This window comes from Candoia aspera, chromosome 2 (genome assembly GCF_035149785.1).
Source record: "Candoia aspera isolate rCanAsp1 chromosome 2, rCanAsp1.hap2, whole genome shotgun sequence".
NCBI lineage: Eukaryota > Metazoa > Chordata > Lepidosauria > Squamata > Boidae > Candoia > Candoia aspera.
The window spans coordinates 82,513,676-82,531,616 of NC_086154.1; the positions used below are offsets into that span (position 1 = coordinate 82,513,676).

Below are 17,941 nucleotides of genomic sequence, written 5' to 3' on the forward strand. Positions count from 1 at the left end.
AAATGCAAATATCTAGGCTGCTTTAAAAAAAAAGTTTGTGTTCATAAACACTTAAGACAAAGCTAGTTTTCTAGTAGCTCACAGAACATGCATGACCGATATTGAAAAAATAAGCAATTCCAGTGTTCAGGTTAGATTTGGAATACATTTCAATCCCCATTCCCCACTGAAGAAGGCTGAATTATAGGCCAAATTTAGAAGGGTTATTAGGACAGTCATATTAGACAAGCCACCTTATATTCATACGATTATACTTGAAGATCATTATCTAGAGATCATTAAGCTATGAGCTGCCCCACTTTAAAAACAGCTGTACAATAGGCATCTTGAAGTTTTACAAAAATTAGGTAAGAAAAAATGAGCAAGCTAGTTCACTGTATATAAAGTTAAAGGAAATTGCTAAAACCAGACAGTAATAGCTATAAAAGGCACAACTTCCCTTTTCTGATATACAGTTGTAAACTTCCATGTTACATGCATAAATCAAAAATGCTACTTTAACTATACAAAACAATCTATACCAAAACAAAAATCTAGAAAATTTTAACCAGCCAACTGCAGAAACTCCTAGCAGAATGTTGACAATGCAGATTCCAAACTTGACAATGCTGCTTTTGGTGCATCCTATACTGCCAGCATGATGGTATATGTAGAGGAAAAATTCCAAGCCATACTTTTCTTTTTCTTTCTTCCTGTATTCATTCAGTTGAGGTGTCTTCTAAAAGCTAGATCTTGGCCCTCTGTAAACCACATGTAGTGCATAATTACAAAACAAAAACAAGAATACCTAATATAGGTACAAGAACATAATTAACAAGTCTTTTAGTTTATAAAAAAAAGAAGTTATAATTTGACTTTTTTTTTTTCTTAAGGCAATCTTTCTGTATTAAGGCAGTCACTTCTGATGAAATAGGAGCTTCTTGATATTCCCATTTGAATATTTTGGTAACTGACTGCTGATGATTTCTGCCAACATTTCTGGAAACTCAATACTCATGGATTTATCCAGAAATGTCTGGAAGCAAAAAGTTAGAAGATTCTCAACCACCTGCAAATAAGAAGAAGGAAGGATGAAGCCAACTTTCTCAAATATTATTGCTGTACTGGGAATATTTTAAACATATTTTACCACTACTTCTTTAATACAATAACGTTTTGCAAGCTTTGAGTCCTTACGTAAGATGGGATATATACATACACACACATCCATCCACACGCGCACACACACACACACACACACTTATACTATGTATACATACATACAATAACAGCAAATATGAGATATATTTATACTGCAGCAGAAAATAAAGTGATAAAAGAACACTGCCTCAATTCAACTATCACATCAAACAAACACAATGCCCACTAACTATGGGAAGTTTGGAATGAATGGACATTCATCCTGTGTGTCTTGTTCATCTACTCTGCATTCCATATTCTCTAGGGGAAGTACATCTAGAATAGGGCAATGTATATTATTCAGGCATCATGCCAACAATGATCAGTATAACCCATGATTTACCAATCAATTTTAACTTTACAATCCAATAAACTGGATACGAAAAAGCTTGTGGTGGGGGGACAGGGGGAAGAGCACACGGAAGCTTGAAGCCTAAGTGAAGACTGCCATTAATAGAAAAAAAGGAAGACAGTTTCTGGTGATTTTACCCAGCAGTCTGTGGATTGCCTACAGCACTGTTCCAAAGCATACCTATATTTCCTGAGCAATTTGTGGGGGGATGTAAGTAAAACTGCCAAAACCCATCTTCTTTCATCAATGGGGTGACACCACTTAGATATAAACCATGGTTTGGTGCCTAAATCACAAACCATTGCTTCACAATTTTATTATCTAGGTAAGAATTACTTTTATTTTTGTCACTGACAAGCCTGCCATATTTATTTAAAGGCCTAGTTTTGAATTATTGGTAACAGAACAAGAAAAGATTGAGAAACATTGTTGGAAGAACGTATACGCGCGCATTTATCCAAAAGCAATCTCTCGCAGTCCTGATGTTGTGAAACCTCAATTTTTAGCATCTCTACTGAGCACATCTGGGGAGGATGTATGTGTGAGTGATGATGTGCGTTACAGGTTGTCTGTTTCTGAATTTCACTGATCTTTTTAAGCACAAAAAGATAAGCCTAAATACAAAATGAACATATACCATTAGGGATAGAAATCTCAATCTCAGCAATTGTAAAAACCTTACCAGTCCATGACAGACTTCCTCATGACAGACTTCCCCTTCCTATGTAACACTATGTAAAGTCTGGTTATCGCAAACTTTCAAAATTGTAAATTTTGTAACACTTCCAGAAAACAATCATGCACTGACTGAGATGGAGTGCCAAGGAGAGAATTGTGATCATCAGGCCACCCTTCTTTACACCAACTTTCTCCTGATTTGGCATACAAATGACAAAATATAATACAGTAAATTCAGTAACGGTCATAAGAAGATTCAAGAAATGTGGGTTTCTAACAGGTCCAAGCTTATTAAGTTGAGAGGCAGAACAACATGCAATCTGAATATATATTTGAACAGCCTGCAGTTTGTGTTCAACTTCCCAGCAGGGAACTGCTGTTCAACAAGGATTATAATAGCAAATATCTACACATGTAGGTTATTATAGCCATGCTACATTTACTAATACTATGCATTTTAATTATTTGTTTATACTCACTGAAACAATTAAAACAGGATAAGACCATGACCTTTCTATTCTTCTATCAAATAACTTAATCATCAATGCAGATATATTTTACTTGGCTTAGATTTTCCCATTAAAGTAAAACATCATCCTTCTTGGTGAACTAATCCTCTCCATATTTTTACTAACTACACAGAAACCACATGTAAGTACAATAAATCTTACATCATGCATGGAGTCCAAAAGTTTCGTCAGTTGATAAAATCGTTGCCAGTTCTGACTAGAGTTCCCTTCTCTCTTCACTATGGCTTTGCCCAACTCTTTGATGTATGTCATACGAATTTCATCAAAGAGAGCCTGACTCCTCAAGCCCTCCTTAGGAACTGGAATAAGATGACAGAATATTCAATTACATGTTACCTTTTTACATTCACAGTAAACCAGTACAATAGAAATGCCCTGACCTGTGCTAACTCACTGATAATCATCAGCAAACAATTGCACTGATCATACTTGCATGCTAGATTCACCCTTTGCCTGAAGAAAACCATGCATTACTGACCAATTTTAAGGTAAAGGTAAAGGTTTCCCTTGACGTAAAGTCCAGTCGAGTCCGACTCTAGGGGGCGGTGCTCATCTCCGTTTCTAAGCCTTGGAGCCGGCGTTGTCCATAGGACACTTCCGGGTCATGTGGCCAGCATGACTCACGGAACGCCGTTACCTTCCCGCCGAAGCGGTACCAATTAATCTACTCACATTTGCATGTTTTCGAACTGCTTGGTGTGCAGGAGCTGGGATTAACAACGGGAGCTCACCCCGCCGCGCGGTTTCGAACCGCCGACCTTCCGATCGACAGCTCAGCGGTTTAACCCGCAGCGCCACCGCGTCCCTTCAATTTTATATATACTTAAATACCCTGCAGCTATCTGTTTCTACAATATAAATAGTTACTTGTTCTCTCATGAACCTCTTTTTCATAGAATCTTAACAAACCAGGCTCATGATGGGGCAGATTTATTATCAGGTTCAATCCAATTATGCATTTATTTACAAAAGGAACGGGGAACTTATATTCATTAAGATACTGCTGGCCTTCCCCTTATCCCTGACCTCTTGGTAGGACAATGGGAGTGGAGTCCAAAAACATTTGGTTAACAAGTTGGTCTCCTTTAGATGCAGTGGACATTCAGACCACTGATTTTGAAAAATTTTGCATAATATTATTGCATAATCTGTCTCAGTAATATCAACTATATTATATACATTGGCCAAGGCCAAAATTCCACTTACAACAAAATTTGAGTCATCCTAACAACCAAACACTTTAATAATTTCTGACAGTAAAAATTTTTCTGTCTGGCAGAAATTCTGCAACATTAATCATCAATCACAAAATAAACAATTTTAATACAGTATGAAATATATTTATAAGGGATGTATCACTACTGATTATCTTTAGACTGATAAACTTTAGTGGTAATAGAGAAAGAGCATGGCAGCATGTATTTGGATTGAAACTAGGTTTAATGTTTCCCACTTCACTGTTCAGTAATGAAGATGGACCCACAATTTGCAAAAAAATCAGGAATAAGAGCAGAAATAATCACTTACTTGTAGAGAGAAGGAGCAACGTTTTCATGCAGAGATATTCTTCATAGGAAACTTGAAGCCGTGTTAACTCATTAGTAACCGTCAGCAAACGTTTGCATTGATCATACATGCATGGTAGATTCATTCTCTGCCTGAAGAAAGAGTACATATACATCTGTAGCAGTAGAAAGGAACCAATAGTTTTCTTTATGGAATTATTTTTATACCTCCTGAATATCCCAGAGAGTTGAAGAGGTCCTATATTTTCAACCTCAATATTTCTGAAGAAAACAGGACATATATATAGCAGGGCTTTTGCCAATACTCTCAAAAGACACTGCCCTTCAACTAGTTTGGCCCCCAACTATTTGCTGTGTTTAAAAGCTGTATTTACAAAGGCCTCAAATTGGGCCTAAGAGTAAATGGACCTTGGACAGCAACTTTGGGATTGCTATCAAGAGCAGGCTCACATCAAGCATCTGACAGTAACCTAATCTTGAAATGGCTGGAGGATAGTTTTTTTATATATACAATTATTGAAGCTTTTAAACAAGAAGATAAAAAATAACATAAACTAATATAAAGGAAGAAAAAAGAAAAAGAAATTAAAAAAAAAACAAAAAGTGCAAGAAAAGAAAAAAAGTTGAAGAAAAATAGAAAGAAAAAAGATAAAAAGAAGTGGCTTCCGATATTCTTCACAGCAGTTCTAAGTAGAAATATGTTTTAATCTCTCTCTCTAAGGTTATATCATATTACTCGTCTTTCTATAATCTATCCTGTCTAATCACCAAAACCATAAATCACAAGGTCATTTTTTTTTTCATTTTTACACAAAAAGTCTGTAAGAGGCTTCCGGTCACCAATAAACGTAGATAGCATATTTTCTCTAATCAAAGAAGTCAAGTTATGCATTTCAGCAAAATCAACCAACTTCACCAACCGTTCCTTCAGAGTGGGTAGCATCGGATCTTTCCATCTCTACGCATAGAGTAATCTCGCCCAAGTGGCTGTAGTAACTGTATCAAGAGTGTACAGAAAAGGTGCTGGTATAGCAGACGAAGCTGGGAAGAAGCTCTCGTTAGAACCTTCACTGGTTTCTTAAGGCGATAAACTGGGAGTGATCCCAGTTGAAGTGACTTTCTCTTCGGAGACAGTGTAACTGCATCCAGAACAAATTGACTGCTCTACCTAGATGGCCCTTCCTTCCTACCAACAGTACTTCCATCTTGTCTGAATATTCAGAACAAAAAGATTCTGCAAGGCTGCTAAGAATCTGGATTGAAATAAAAACTAAAAAGGAAGATTTGTAACATATTTCAGTTAGTTCACCTCTTCCAGTGCTAAGGTATCACACACAAACTCTAATCAGAACAAGCTTGAGTTTCTCCATTTCTCAAAACTGTTCTATGAAGGAGTAACTGACTACAGGTAGTCCTCACTTACTGACTGCTTTGTTTAGCGACCAAAGTTACAACAGTTGAAACAAAACAGATTTGCGACCAATCCTCGCATTTATGACTGTTGTGGTGTCCCCATGGTCATGTGATCGCCATTTGCATGCTTCCCAACCAGCTTCCAACAAGCAGAATCAATGAAGAAGCTGGCAGTGAAATCTCAAGTTGCAGTCACATACTGACCTCACTTAATATATTCACTGAACCACAGAAGCGACACTGTAAGTCTGGCATGGTTATGTGATGTTTTTGCTTAGTGATCAGGGCACTTATCAACGGAGTCAGTCCCAAGTGTGGTTGCTAAGCGAAGGCTACTTGTATAGTGATGGACGAAGCAAGGAGAGGGGCCAAGGAACACAAACTATGTGTTGAGCCTTCTTAAAGCCCATGGAGGTGGAAACTGCTGATGTACAGTATCTCTCAGCTCTGACAGAGTGGCAGCCCCTGAATGGGTAGACCATTTGCTTTCCTCATCTTTCTTGAAGCAGCACCCTCAACAATTCCATTCAGAAAGAGCATCCTTACTAAAATCCAATGACAGGCTCCCTCCCACATCATTTGTGAGTTGGCTCACATTGTTTGCACTGGGAATAGACAGGGCCAGCTGACTCACAGGCATATCTTTCTATTCCTGTACACTAGTCAAAACGAAGATGCCATTCAAGTGCACTGCTGATTCCCGAGTCCCACCTAGAAAGCTCCTTAGTAAGCAGGGAGCTGGCAGCTGGACTCCACCATGTTGGAGACCCCTTAATCTCCCTGCTGTTGCCTCGTCAATGGGAAAACTCGGGAGAGGTGGTTGAGACACAACATATGCAGAAGGGAGGGAAAGAGGACTATTAGATACTCTTAGGGTAAGGAACGGTGTCTAGTGTAAAAGAGGTAGCAGTGTGAGCTCTGTTTCCTTATAATAAATGTTTTAAATTATTTTTGCTTAATTATATTTTAGCATGGAGAAAATCACATAAGGAAACCTTTTAAATTTTAAATTTATCTGTCTTCTCAAACTGAATGCAAGATGGTTTAAAAATGTTTACTCATTGCTGGTAAAATTATGTTATGACTGGAAGATTACAGGAGATATTTACTAAAGAAAATTCTCCAGTATTAGTAAACATGTTTTTTCCCCCTGATCTTTTCATTGAAGAATAACTGTATGAATGGGTACTTTTTTCTTTTTAAAAATTACTGAAATATATTCTGAACTATAGTCTCCATTTGTAAATTGTTCCAACATAGCTCATGAATTGGTTGGAGGAAGGTAAAACCTATTCCTTTTTTCAGAGTCCATTTTTCCCAATTACAATATAAGAACATATCAGAGACAAATAAGGTCAGTTACTAATATCACATAGCTCTACCTTCCTTGTGAGGTATTAAGGTAATATTAAGTTGTTTTTCTGGAGGAGGGGACAATTATTTTTCATAGTACCAATTGTTAAAGGCAAAGAAATTAAATCAGTTCAATTTTAGAGCTTTGCTGAACTAATATTGTTGAATTTCACAAAATCATTTTTTCTTATTCAAAGTATTTTTTCCACATTCTGGCAGAGGAGGATAGTCATCAGAAAGGTCCCCTGCCATATCTTTCTGCCTGAAGATGATGTGGAATCAACTAAGATGCCCCATGGACTTTTAGTAATGGGTTGTATTTTGGAAGCTGGAAATAAAAGAATGCTGGAAATAAAAGAATGCTGTATAATTCTTTTCCACAGTTATCATGCAGGGCACATACAATATAAGAGCAACCGAGCTTCCTTAATTGGGGAAGAGGAGATATCTTCGAGAGCTTTGTTACAAATCTTATACACCCCTGCTAAACTACTTTCCATCACCTTCTCCTTTATCATACTGAAACTTCTAAAATGAACTACTCATTTCATGTCCTGTTACAATGTTTCTATAGTGCAGGCTTTGATTTGGCCATTGCAAAACACTTAAAATTGTTCTTCGTCTGTTCTCCTGTAGATTTGTGTTTACATTCTAGATCACTGTGCTATTGCTTGTCCCACTTGAACTTTAGCTTCAGCTGATGAAATGACTACTTGATTTTCTCCTTTAAAATTCTCTGATACAGAGTAGAATTTATGCTTTTTTCAATGACTGCAAACCATCCAGGTCCTCTGGCAGCAATGCACCACCAAACTATAATACTACCACCTGCATAAAAAATTAGGTACAGGAGATGCTATGAACTCCTGGTCCAGATGTTCCTTTCTCTCTTCTCAGAGGAGGGCCTTATTTTTTTCTGTCCATTGCTGAAGACAGAAAAACCTGAACAAACACTTATGCCTGGGCCTGTGGAGTGGAAAATCCAAGATCACTTAATTGTTTCCATTTCCAAAAATTGCTTGTGTAAAATATTTTAATTGTTTATGTATTCATTTGATTTATATCCTGTATTGAGCTCAACCAGGAATAAAGGCAAAGCATACAGCGCTCCTCCTTATTTTTCCCTACAACAACCATCCTGTAAACAGGGTTAGGCTGAGAGACTGCCCGAAGTCACCCAGTAAATTTCCATGGCTGAGGATGGAATAGAACCTTCCCATTCATAGTCCAACACCTTAATCTGTACACCAATATCAATACTTTTTGTAAAATATAGTATAGTTGTGTGCTACTGTGGTACAATACACAGTATCTGTCCTAACAGTCAGGAATCACGCTGAGACGAGGAATAGGTCTCTAGTGTTTATTGCTGCTACATAAGACAGAAAATCCTAACAAACTGAAGAAGCGTGGGAAAAACCCAGACAGATAAACCCCAAAAGTCAAGGTGGGTCTGATTGGTGACTCTTTGAACGGCTGCTTAACTCCTCAGTACTACGCATGCATTTCCCCCCCTGGATGGCCCCCTCCTGCTCGCCATCAGTACTCATGACAGTATCCTTTTCATTATATAGGAAATGTGACAATCACTGAATTCCTCAAGTGCTTGAATAAATTCACAGATTTATTTCAATCATCAATAGCTAGTGACTTTATTGGTTAATGGAAATCAGTGTTCAGTGACAGTTAGGATTCTGTATAAAAGATGCTAAGAACAACCAACAGGAAAATACAATTACAAGCCAAATGCACTGGGTATTAAAATCAGAATAAAGAAAAAGGGCCCTTGTTTTGAACTTGATAGTTGTACAATGAAAACACTTTTTTCAATTAATGCTTTCATTTATCAAAAATAATCAATTTTTGTTTTATTTCTTCAACTAATCTTTTTAACCAATCAATACTATTACACCATGTAAATAGCTGCATTTTGTGACAAAAATTCTTATTACCTGAATGTTCCCAAATAAAGAGAATTATAAAAAATAAATATGAACAATAAGTACATTTTTTGCTGCTAACTCACTCCTCTAGGAATATGACTTATTTAGGAATGATTACAGCACTACGGCAAATCTGCAATGTAATTACAATTCCCCCTTCTGCTTATGTAGATATTAAAATACGTATTTTAAGTAAATATGATTAGATTTTCAAGCAAACATTATTCACTAGGACCAAATATTCTAACCTGTTGGCCCTGTTTTCATTCCTTAAGAACACAGTTTTTATTTACTTAAAATGTTCATCTGCCTTCATTTGAGGTAGTTAACAGATTCATGAGATCTTCAATAAAGTCATGAAAAAGGGAAGTGACAAGTTAGCACAGACCTCTTATTCATGCCCCCTCTAGGTAGGAATTACCTCCTACCTATGAGGTAAGAGAGACTGAGAGAAGACACCCCTTAAATTTAACAATATGGTGGCTCTTTAAGTCCAGAGATCTCTGATTCAATTTTTATGGAGTATGCCACTTTGGTTCCTTACCTATTCATATGGGCTGCAGTATTTATCTCATTTTAGTGCAGAATTTATGTTACTCCAGTAAAACATTATTTCTGAGGAGCAGACTATACATAGTTCTATGCCTTTTACCGTGTATTCCCTGAAATATTATTTTAATAAGTAACCATTTTTGAGATGCCAAGAAAACTAAAAATCAAATTGATGTTTGTGCCAAAAGATAGGCAACTGTATCCCTTTCTACATGGAGCTGCCTTAAAAGACGATTTGAAAGCTGTAGTTAGTTTAAGTTGCAGCAGCCTGCTGTTGGGGAGCCAAAGCCATTACAGCTACGTGCATTGATTCTGTAAGCACTGCATTGGCTTCCAAGTACAATTCAAAGTGTTGGTTGTAACCTCCAAAGCATTTCATGGCTCAGGACCAGGTATCTCCAGGATCATCTCCATCAGGCAGAACTCACCTAGCCAAACTGTTTGTAGGGATGCTGAAGGTGCCCACCATAATGGGGGAACCATTATGGCTCCATCCCTTTGTACCAGCCTATTTGCAAAATTCCAGATGTGATACTCACTGATAAAGTTTTAGAAGATGGTAAAGACAGAGCTTTTTTACAGAGCTTCTAATCTTTAAGTCTAATTAATTGTTGCTGGAAAATAGATACTGGGGTGGCTTGGTAGTTTTAGTGCTATGTTTTAGTTATTTGGCTTTACTGGGAGTCTTTTGGGAAGTCCAATAGTACATTAAAAACAAAATGAATGAATGGATAAACAAACAAACAAACTACTCACTGGGAATATTCTTCACCATCACTGCAAGCAGCAGAGAAGATGCATTTTATCTGATTAGCTTAAGCTAGTGCCTAGGATCCAACCCATTGGGATAATTTGCATACCATTGGAGTATCTTGAGAATTGAGCAGAAGGTCAGTGCAAGCAGTAGGAAAGTTGGACTTCGTTGGATCAGCTCAAGTTAGGGCCCAATCTACTAGCTTCCACCCTGACCCCATTTTCCCTCTTTTTCTTTTCTTTTTTTATTCTTTAACATATAAGACACATTTTTTTCTGTTTTTTTCCAGGAGCCTAGACAAGGGACCATGCAAAGGAAGGTATTGTATACAGTTGCACAATCTTTGGGAGATTTATAGATATGGACAAGGAGTTAAGTGCTGGGTGACCTGCAAGGCATGCACAATGTTTGTGTTCCTGCCTGAGGAAGGCTTCAACTACACCAAATGTGCAAATTTACTGTGCTGCTGAAGGAAAAAGTGGAGGGCTTGGAGGAGACACAACTGGCCACACTGAGATTCATCACAGAAGATGAGCAGATTCTGAACAAGGCAAAGGGATGTTTATAAAAAGAACACAGGAAGGAAGAAACTACACAGGAGTCCCAGAGGAGAGCTAACAGCATGTAACATGGAGGACCAAGAAGACCAGGAGATGGTGCTTGTCACTGGAGCTACACAATCAATTTAGGTCCTTCTCCTGGGGAGTGACTCACTTCTGGAGAAAGTTTTCGCTCAACATTAAAGTGAAAGGAAAGGAGAGAAGCTTGGGCTTCCAGACAGATGAGGAATCCAATGTCTGTCCTGAAGAGGAAAAGGTGTGTGGTGGTGATGGATGTCTCGAAGTAGAGAGGAATGGAGTCAGCAATCTGCAAATCAGATATGGTATCAAAGGAAGAATGTGTTTCTCCCAGGATGTGAAGAAGAGGCTAATCAAACCTACTGATGACTATCCCATTCTTCTGTTTTATGTTGGAACAAATAATACAGCCAGAAAGAGCCTGCAAAGAACTTCAAGACAAGGAGCTAGGTAGGAAGGCAAGCATTTCCTACAAGGAGCTAGGTAGGAAGGCAAAAGAATTTTGCATTCAGGAGGTGTTTTCATCCAACTGAAGATCATGGCCCAAGAACAGAATGGAGGATTCTGGATGTGAACCACTTACTCAAGAGATGGTGTCATCAAGAAAACTTTGGATTCCTAGACCATGGTCTACACTACCAACAGGAAGGGCTTTCAGTGAGAGATGGGCTGCACTTCACTAAGACTAGGAAGAATGTTTTTAGAAGCCATCTTACTCTGGTCATCTGGCAGGCTTTAAATTAAAGTGACAGGGGAGGAAGAACAATACCCCAAAACACTCAAAAAATAAGCCCAAAGGTAGTAAACCTTTCAGTGAGGAAGGAAGGGGTACTCAGGAATTCACCAGGAGATGTAGAAGGCAAACCTAAGAAAGGTAAAATGGGGGATTTCGACTATCTCGACATCAACTGAAAAGCAAATTCTGCAGCAAGTGGGAGAGCCAGCAGATTCTTGACATGTCTTGCAAACAACTTCATCCACTAAAAGGGGGAGGGAGGAACTAGGGTATCAGCCATATTGGGCTTCATACTTAGTAAGAGGGAAAAAATGGTTGAAAACCTGGCAGTTATAGGGATCTTGGGAGACAGTGTCCATATCATCCTAAAATTAGCTATACTGCAGGCAGGGAGAACTGAAGATAGTCAGGTTAGTGTTCAGGGCTTCAGTAAGTTAAAGGGAAAATCAGGAAGAATTCCATTGGTAAAAATTCTGAAGGGAAAAACAGTTTAGGAGGGCTGGTAAATTCTGAAACGTGGGTTAAGTAGGGCCCAGACACAAACAATATTAAAGGGGGGGGGGGGGAAGGTGGACACCTAATGAACAGAGGTATAATTTATTTTATTTATTTATTTGTCAAATTTTATAACCACCCACCTCTCCCCTAAGGAGGGACTCCAGGCGGTTTACAATAGAAATAAAGTTTAAAATTCGATACAAACTACTAATAACACAATAAATATAAATAGAAGATAAAAATATAAAATCCAATAAAATCCAGATGGCAGAAGATTCTGTATCAGTCTGTGAATACACAGGGGCCATTCTAGGGTGCCAGCCATCCCCAAGAATGACTATTCCCCTTCCCGCTCCAGGTGTGCTGGCAAAACCAGGTCTTCAGTTTTTTTTACAGAAGTCCAGGAGAGAGGGGGCTTGTCTCACCTCTGGGGTGAGACAATAATACCAAGATTATGTGAAATGATTTTTCCACTCTTTGCTGTGGTCAGTTCTGGTTTATTTATTTTCTATCATGCCTATATTATTTTTATAAATAACTTAAGGCAGGGAACACAGTATAAAAGGATACTGAGGAACTCATAAGAGTGCAAAGAGCAAAAAAAGATGGTGAGGTGCTTGGAGACCCTATGGAAGAATGGTTAAAAGAGGTAGTTATGTTAAACTTAAAGAAGAGAAGGCTAAGCAAATACATGATAGCAGTCTTCCAGTACTTGGCTGTCATAGGAAGGAGGATGCAGGTTTATTCTCCACAGGGCAGGATAAGAACCAACAGATGGAAGCATTATAGAGGGAGATCCATACTTGAAATAAGGAAGAACTCCTGCTATGAGAGCTTTTAAGCAGTGGAACAGCCTGCCAGCTGGAGTCATGGGTGCTCCATCACTGAAATTTTTTAAGGGGATGGTATGAGTATTGTTGCCCTGGATGAGGAGTTCACCTAGAAGCCCAAAATCCTTTCCAGCCTGATGATTCTACAGAATATGTTGCAAAATTGCTCTACCACACGAGTAATGATAATTAAGAATCTATACAGAGAAATGGGATTAGGTTCAAATATGGTGACAGATCCATACATAGTATTCAGATCTGTGATGGCAACGTACAGATACTTTGTAGTTTATTATGTTACAAGAGGAACTCAACCTACTTAGAAAACCCTTATGTAAGATATTCTTATTCTCTCCATGCAAAGTGATGTATGCATAGTTACAGGTCATTAAGTTCCCTTTCAGGAATTTGTAATTTCAGGCCCCAAGCCTGAGAGGCCAGTCTAGCCAGAATTGTCAGAAATTGGTGTTAAGGTTTCCTGCCATTCTGAAGCAGCAAACAGAAAGATGTACACACGTGCACATACATATAATGCAGGCTTAAATAATTTATAGAACAAAGGAAAAACGATAATCCTAAATCCCCTGCCCTAAACCCAAAGAAGAAATTAAAAAATCTGGTTTAGTGGCTAAAAATTACCATTCTGCCATTTCAATTATTGGGTACCCACAAAATGTTACTGCTACCCTAGCCATAAAAAGATTGTTTATCCCTACAATCTACATAATTCTATATTCTATATGATATGTTTTTTCAAGATCTAACGTATCTGAGAAACAGAGACAATCATATGATTTTTTTTAAGAAGGAACAATTTAGGCTATAAAGACCAACATCTTTTCAGTGCAGGAATCCAAATTAAAAGATCTCAGATAGATGGCTATCTAGCCTATTCCTGAACATCTCCTGCAAAGAGAACCCCATTACCTCCCTAAATAATTGGTTCCACTATTGAACTGTCTTACAGTTAAGAAGTTTCTTCTACCATTCAGTTGAAATTTGCATTCTTGCAACTTATATCTGTTGTTCTGCACTCTGAAATGAATTGAAACCAAATACTCTGCTACTTGATTTATCTTCATAGGTTTCCAGTTCTGATAATCTTCATTGCTGTCTCTGAACCTGCTCCACTTTGTCCGAATCCTTATTAAAGAGTGGTGCCAAGAACTAAACACATTTCTGGAGGTGGGTATGACTAAAGTTGGGGTTGTACAAGTAATTTGGAGGGATACTTTGCCTGGGACAAACCTGTTTGAGCCACTTCTCAAACAGCTGAGGTGGACATATCCTCTTGAAACTTGGGCATGTGTCATGTTCTCATTCCAATGTCTTGTTAACATTGTAACGTTTCACATGTCCTTTTCTGTTCCGTGTTCCTTCACCCAGGGTTTTTCCATTCCTTCGCCCTTCATTGTTTTGAGGGCTTGGAATGCATGTTTGGGTTTGCGCTCCTGTTCAAGGTTACTTTCCCAGGCGCGTCTAACGGCTTCTAGCACCTGGGAGGGGGAGCGTCCTGACGGGCGATGGGGCGGGACCGGCTTACAAGCAAGGCTTTTAAGTTTGTATTTGGCGCGCTTTTGTTCATTCTCAGCTTTCTCTGTATTTGCATACTATTCCTTTAATAAATCAGTTATCTTTAAGCCCGAGCTTGTGAGACTGAGTATTTGGGTTTAGACAATCATTACATAAAGCTGAGAATCATTTTATCCATTTTCCGCTAGCCCCATCCAATCATTGGATAAGAGGGAACGCTAGCGATGACAGAACCTCAACTTCGCGCAAGTGAGGGAAGCGAAGAGGAGCGGGAGGCGGCCAAAAGCCGGCCAGCGCTAACCTCGAGAGCGCAAAGAGCAGCACGTCGGGAGTTGCGAGATATCCAATTGGACGAGCTGCTGATATCCATGCAGGAGAGTCTCAGAAGTGAACATAGAACTGTTATGGAAAGAGCACAGGGGAGGGGGTCTCCACAATTGTCCTGGGAGCACGAAGTCCCCTTGTCACCGAGGGTGGTGGTAACCAACCAACCCTCGGAGGAGCCGGTCACTCCGGCCCGTATGAGGGCATTAGAAGATAAAATGGATTTAATAGTGACGATCCTCAAGGATCTACCCAGAGAGGATCTACCCAGAGAGGCAGAGCCCACCCCGGAGGATTGGGAAGAAGAGCCGTCACAGTACCCCAGGCACAGTACCATGTCGACCCGGGGGAGAAGCAAGACTCGATCAGCCCGTCAAGGGGGGGAGCGAGAGGCAAGACCTCCTAGGGATCGACCACCCATGGGGGCTCGGCGCACGCTGACATTCGCGGCACCGCCACAGCCAGCTGAGCCGGCAAGAACCTTCCCACCATTTGGAGTGAAGTTCGATGGGGATCCCACAACGCTCTCCTTCTTTATTACTAATGCCAAGCACTATATAGAAGATTGGGGTCGAAACTTTCGGTCTGAACATGGCAAGGTCAATTTCATTGCCAACAAGCTGAGAGGAAGGGCAGCGGATTGGTATGTGCAACTATGCCAAGCTGAGGCAACTGAGTTAGAGGACTTCGATGACTTTTTGTGGGCACTTAAAGAGCATTTCGAAGACCCCCTAGCTCAAGAAACGGCCAAAAATGACCTGCGGAAACTCTACCAAGGGTCCCTCTCAGTTGCCAAATATGCGTTGGAGTTTAAAGCTTTGGCAGGAAAAGTGGAAGACTGGTCTGAGCCAACAATCATCGAATTGTTCAAGCAGGGGCTTGAACCCGAAATCCTTCGATGGGCTCTGGGCAGAGATGACCCCAAAACGCTATATGGGTGGATTCAGTTGGCGGGAAGTGCAGAAAATGCCCTACGAACCTATGCCCATACCAAAGAACTTAGACAAACACGTCTCGCTAGGGGAGCGCGCACATCTGGACTTGCCAGCCGCCCCAAACCTAAAACCTGGGAAGAAGAGAGGGAGCAACGGTTCTCCAAGGGTCAGTGCCTCCGATGTGGGAAAGAAGGGCATCGAGCCACGTCGTGCCCGAGACGCCGTCCAGAGGAACGACAGACGAAACCCACGGTAAAGACGCCTGCTCCTGCGCCACCGCGAAAACTGAAGGCAGCCCTCGCGGAACTGGACCCCCCAGATCTACCCTTCGGAGAAGAGGAGGAAGAGTTGCAATTCGAGCAGCCGGCGGGAAAAGCCTACCACCTGCCCTGAAGGGCGCCCTAGGGCAGGTGGAAGAAACCGGGCGTAACCATGATTCGGTGAGTGGAAACTTCCCCACACTGACTGTTAAAGTTAAACTGAGCTCAAAAACCAAAACGGTGGAAGTGTGGGCCATGCTAGACTCGGGTTGCTCCCGTTCCCTAATGCACCCTGATGTCGTAGCGGCTCTGGAACTGCCCACGTTCCCTTTGCCAAGACCCATGATTTTCACCCAATTGGATGGAACTATGGCGGGAGGGAAAGCAGTCAATCTTTCCACGGGACTGGTCGCCTTGCAGATGGGCTCCCATCAGGAAAAGCTGCCATTTGTGGTAGCTCCAGTGGGGGGTCCCCTGGTAATCTTGGGGATGCCTTGGTTTGTGCAACAAAACCCTTTTATCAACTGGCTGCATAGAACTGTGACGTTTGCAGATGGATTTTACAAAGTACCCGAAAAGGACCTACTGGAGGACATGGAGGGTGGAGGGGTAGCGTATACCACTGTGCAAACGCTTCAACCTCTTGAGGGGCTACCCAATCAGTATCAAGATTTTGCTGAAGTATTTGGGGAAAAGGAAGCGGATCGCTTGCCACCCCACCGAAAAACGGACTGTGCCATTGAGTTTTTACCAAATGTAAAATTGCCTCACCCAAAAATATACCCCATGTCTCCCAAAGAGCTTACCACGCTAAGGGAGTTCATTGACAAAAATCTGGCTAGGGGTTTCATTGAGCCGGCAAATTCCCCGGTAGGAGCTCCTGTCCTATTCAGGCCAAAAAAGGATGGGTCATTAAGGCTTTGTACCGATTTCCGCGGGCTCAATGCGGTCTCAATATTAAATAAATATCCTTTGCCCCTGATCAAAGATATGTTATCACATCTGGCCAGAGGCAAAATTTTCTCAAAACTGGATTTGAGAGAAGCTTACTTTCGCATTCGCATAAGGGAAGGGGATGAGTGGAAAACGGCGTTCAACTGTCCCCTTGGGGCTTTCCAATATAAAGTCTTACCATTCGGTTTATCTGGGGCACCCGGGGTTTTTATGCAACTAATCAATAAGGTCTTGCATGACCACCTATTTAAGGGGGTACTGGTATATTTGGATGATGTATTGATTTATACTGAAACCATGTCAGAACATATCCACTTGGTGCGTCAGGTACTGACAAAATTGAAAAAAGCAGAGTTGTACGCAAAACTGTCAAAATGTGCGTTTCATCAGTCGCAAATTGATTACCTAGGCTACCGAATTTCAGCTAAGGGCATTGAAATGGACCCTGCAAAAGTAGAAGCTATTGTGGCATGGGAGCCTCCCCGTACCAGGAGACAATTACAAAGTTTCCTTGGATTCTCTAATTTCTATCGGGCATTCGCCCAAAATTTTGCAGAAATCGCCCTCCCCCTTACTGAACTGTTAAAAACTAAAGGACAGGGGGATACGCGACGTTCAAAGAACCCAGGCGCGCTCCTTAAATGGACTCCAGCCTGTCAGCAAGCGTTCGAAGCGCTCAAACAACTTTTTACCACAGAACCAATTTTACAGCATCCAAACCCCTCTAAACCCTTCGTTGTACAAGTCGATGCTTCTGATTTTTCCATAGGAGCAATTCTGTTACAATCTGACCAATCTGGCGCTTTAAAACCCTGTGCCTACCTCTCTCGCAAATTCACGGAAACAGAAAGAAGATGGCATGTTTGGGAAAAAGAGGCTTTTGCTGTAAAAACGGCTTTAGAGACATGGCGACACCTATTGGAAGGCACTTCAAACCCTTTTGAAGTCTGGACTGACCATAAAAACCTGGAAGCTCTAAGCACCAGTCGGAAACTCAGTCCCAAACAGCTGCG

The 17,941-nt window shown here is 40.5% G+C and overlaps 1 protein-coding gene across 3 annotated transcripts in view; it reads right to left on the reverse strand.

Moving 5' to 3' along the window:
• Positions 1-466: 466 nt before the first annotated feature.
• Positions 467-17,941, reverse strand: part of NR3C1 (nuclear receptor subfamily 3 group C member 1) — a 102,675-nt gene continuing 85,200 nt past the window's right edge. For all 3 annotated transcript variants that reach the window (XM_063292362.1, XM_063292360.1, XM_063292361.1), the window contains 3 exons: positions 4,267-4,397; positions 2,881-3,038; positions 467-1,048 (listed from right to left, as the gene is read on the reverse strand). In XM_063292362.1, coding sequence (XP_063148432.1) covers positions 896-1,048; positions 2,881-3,038; positions 4,267-4,397 — 442 coding nt within the window. In that variant the 3' untranslated portion in view covers positions 467-895. The remainder of the gene's footprint in view (positions 1,049-2,880; positions 3,039-4,266; positions 4,398-17,941) is intronic.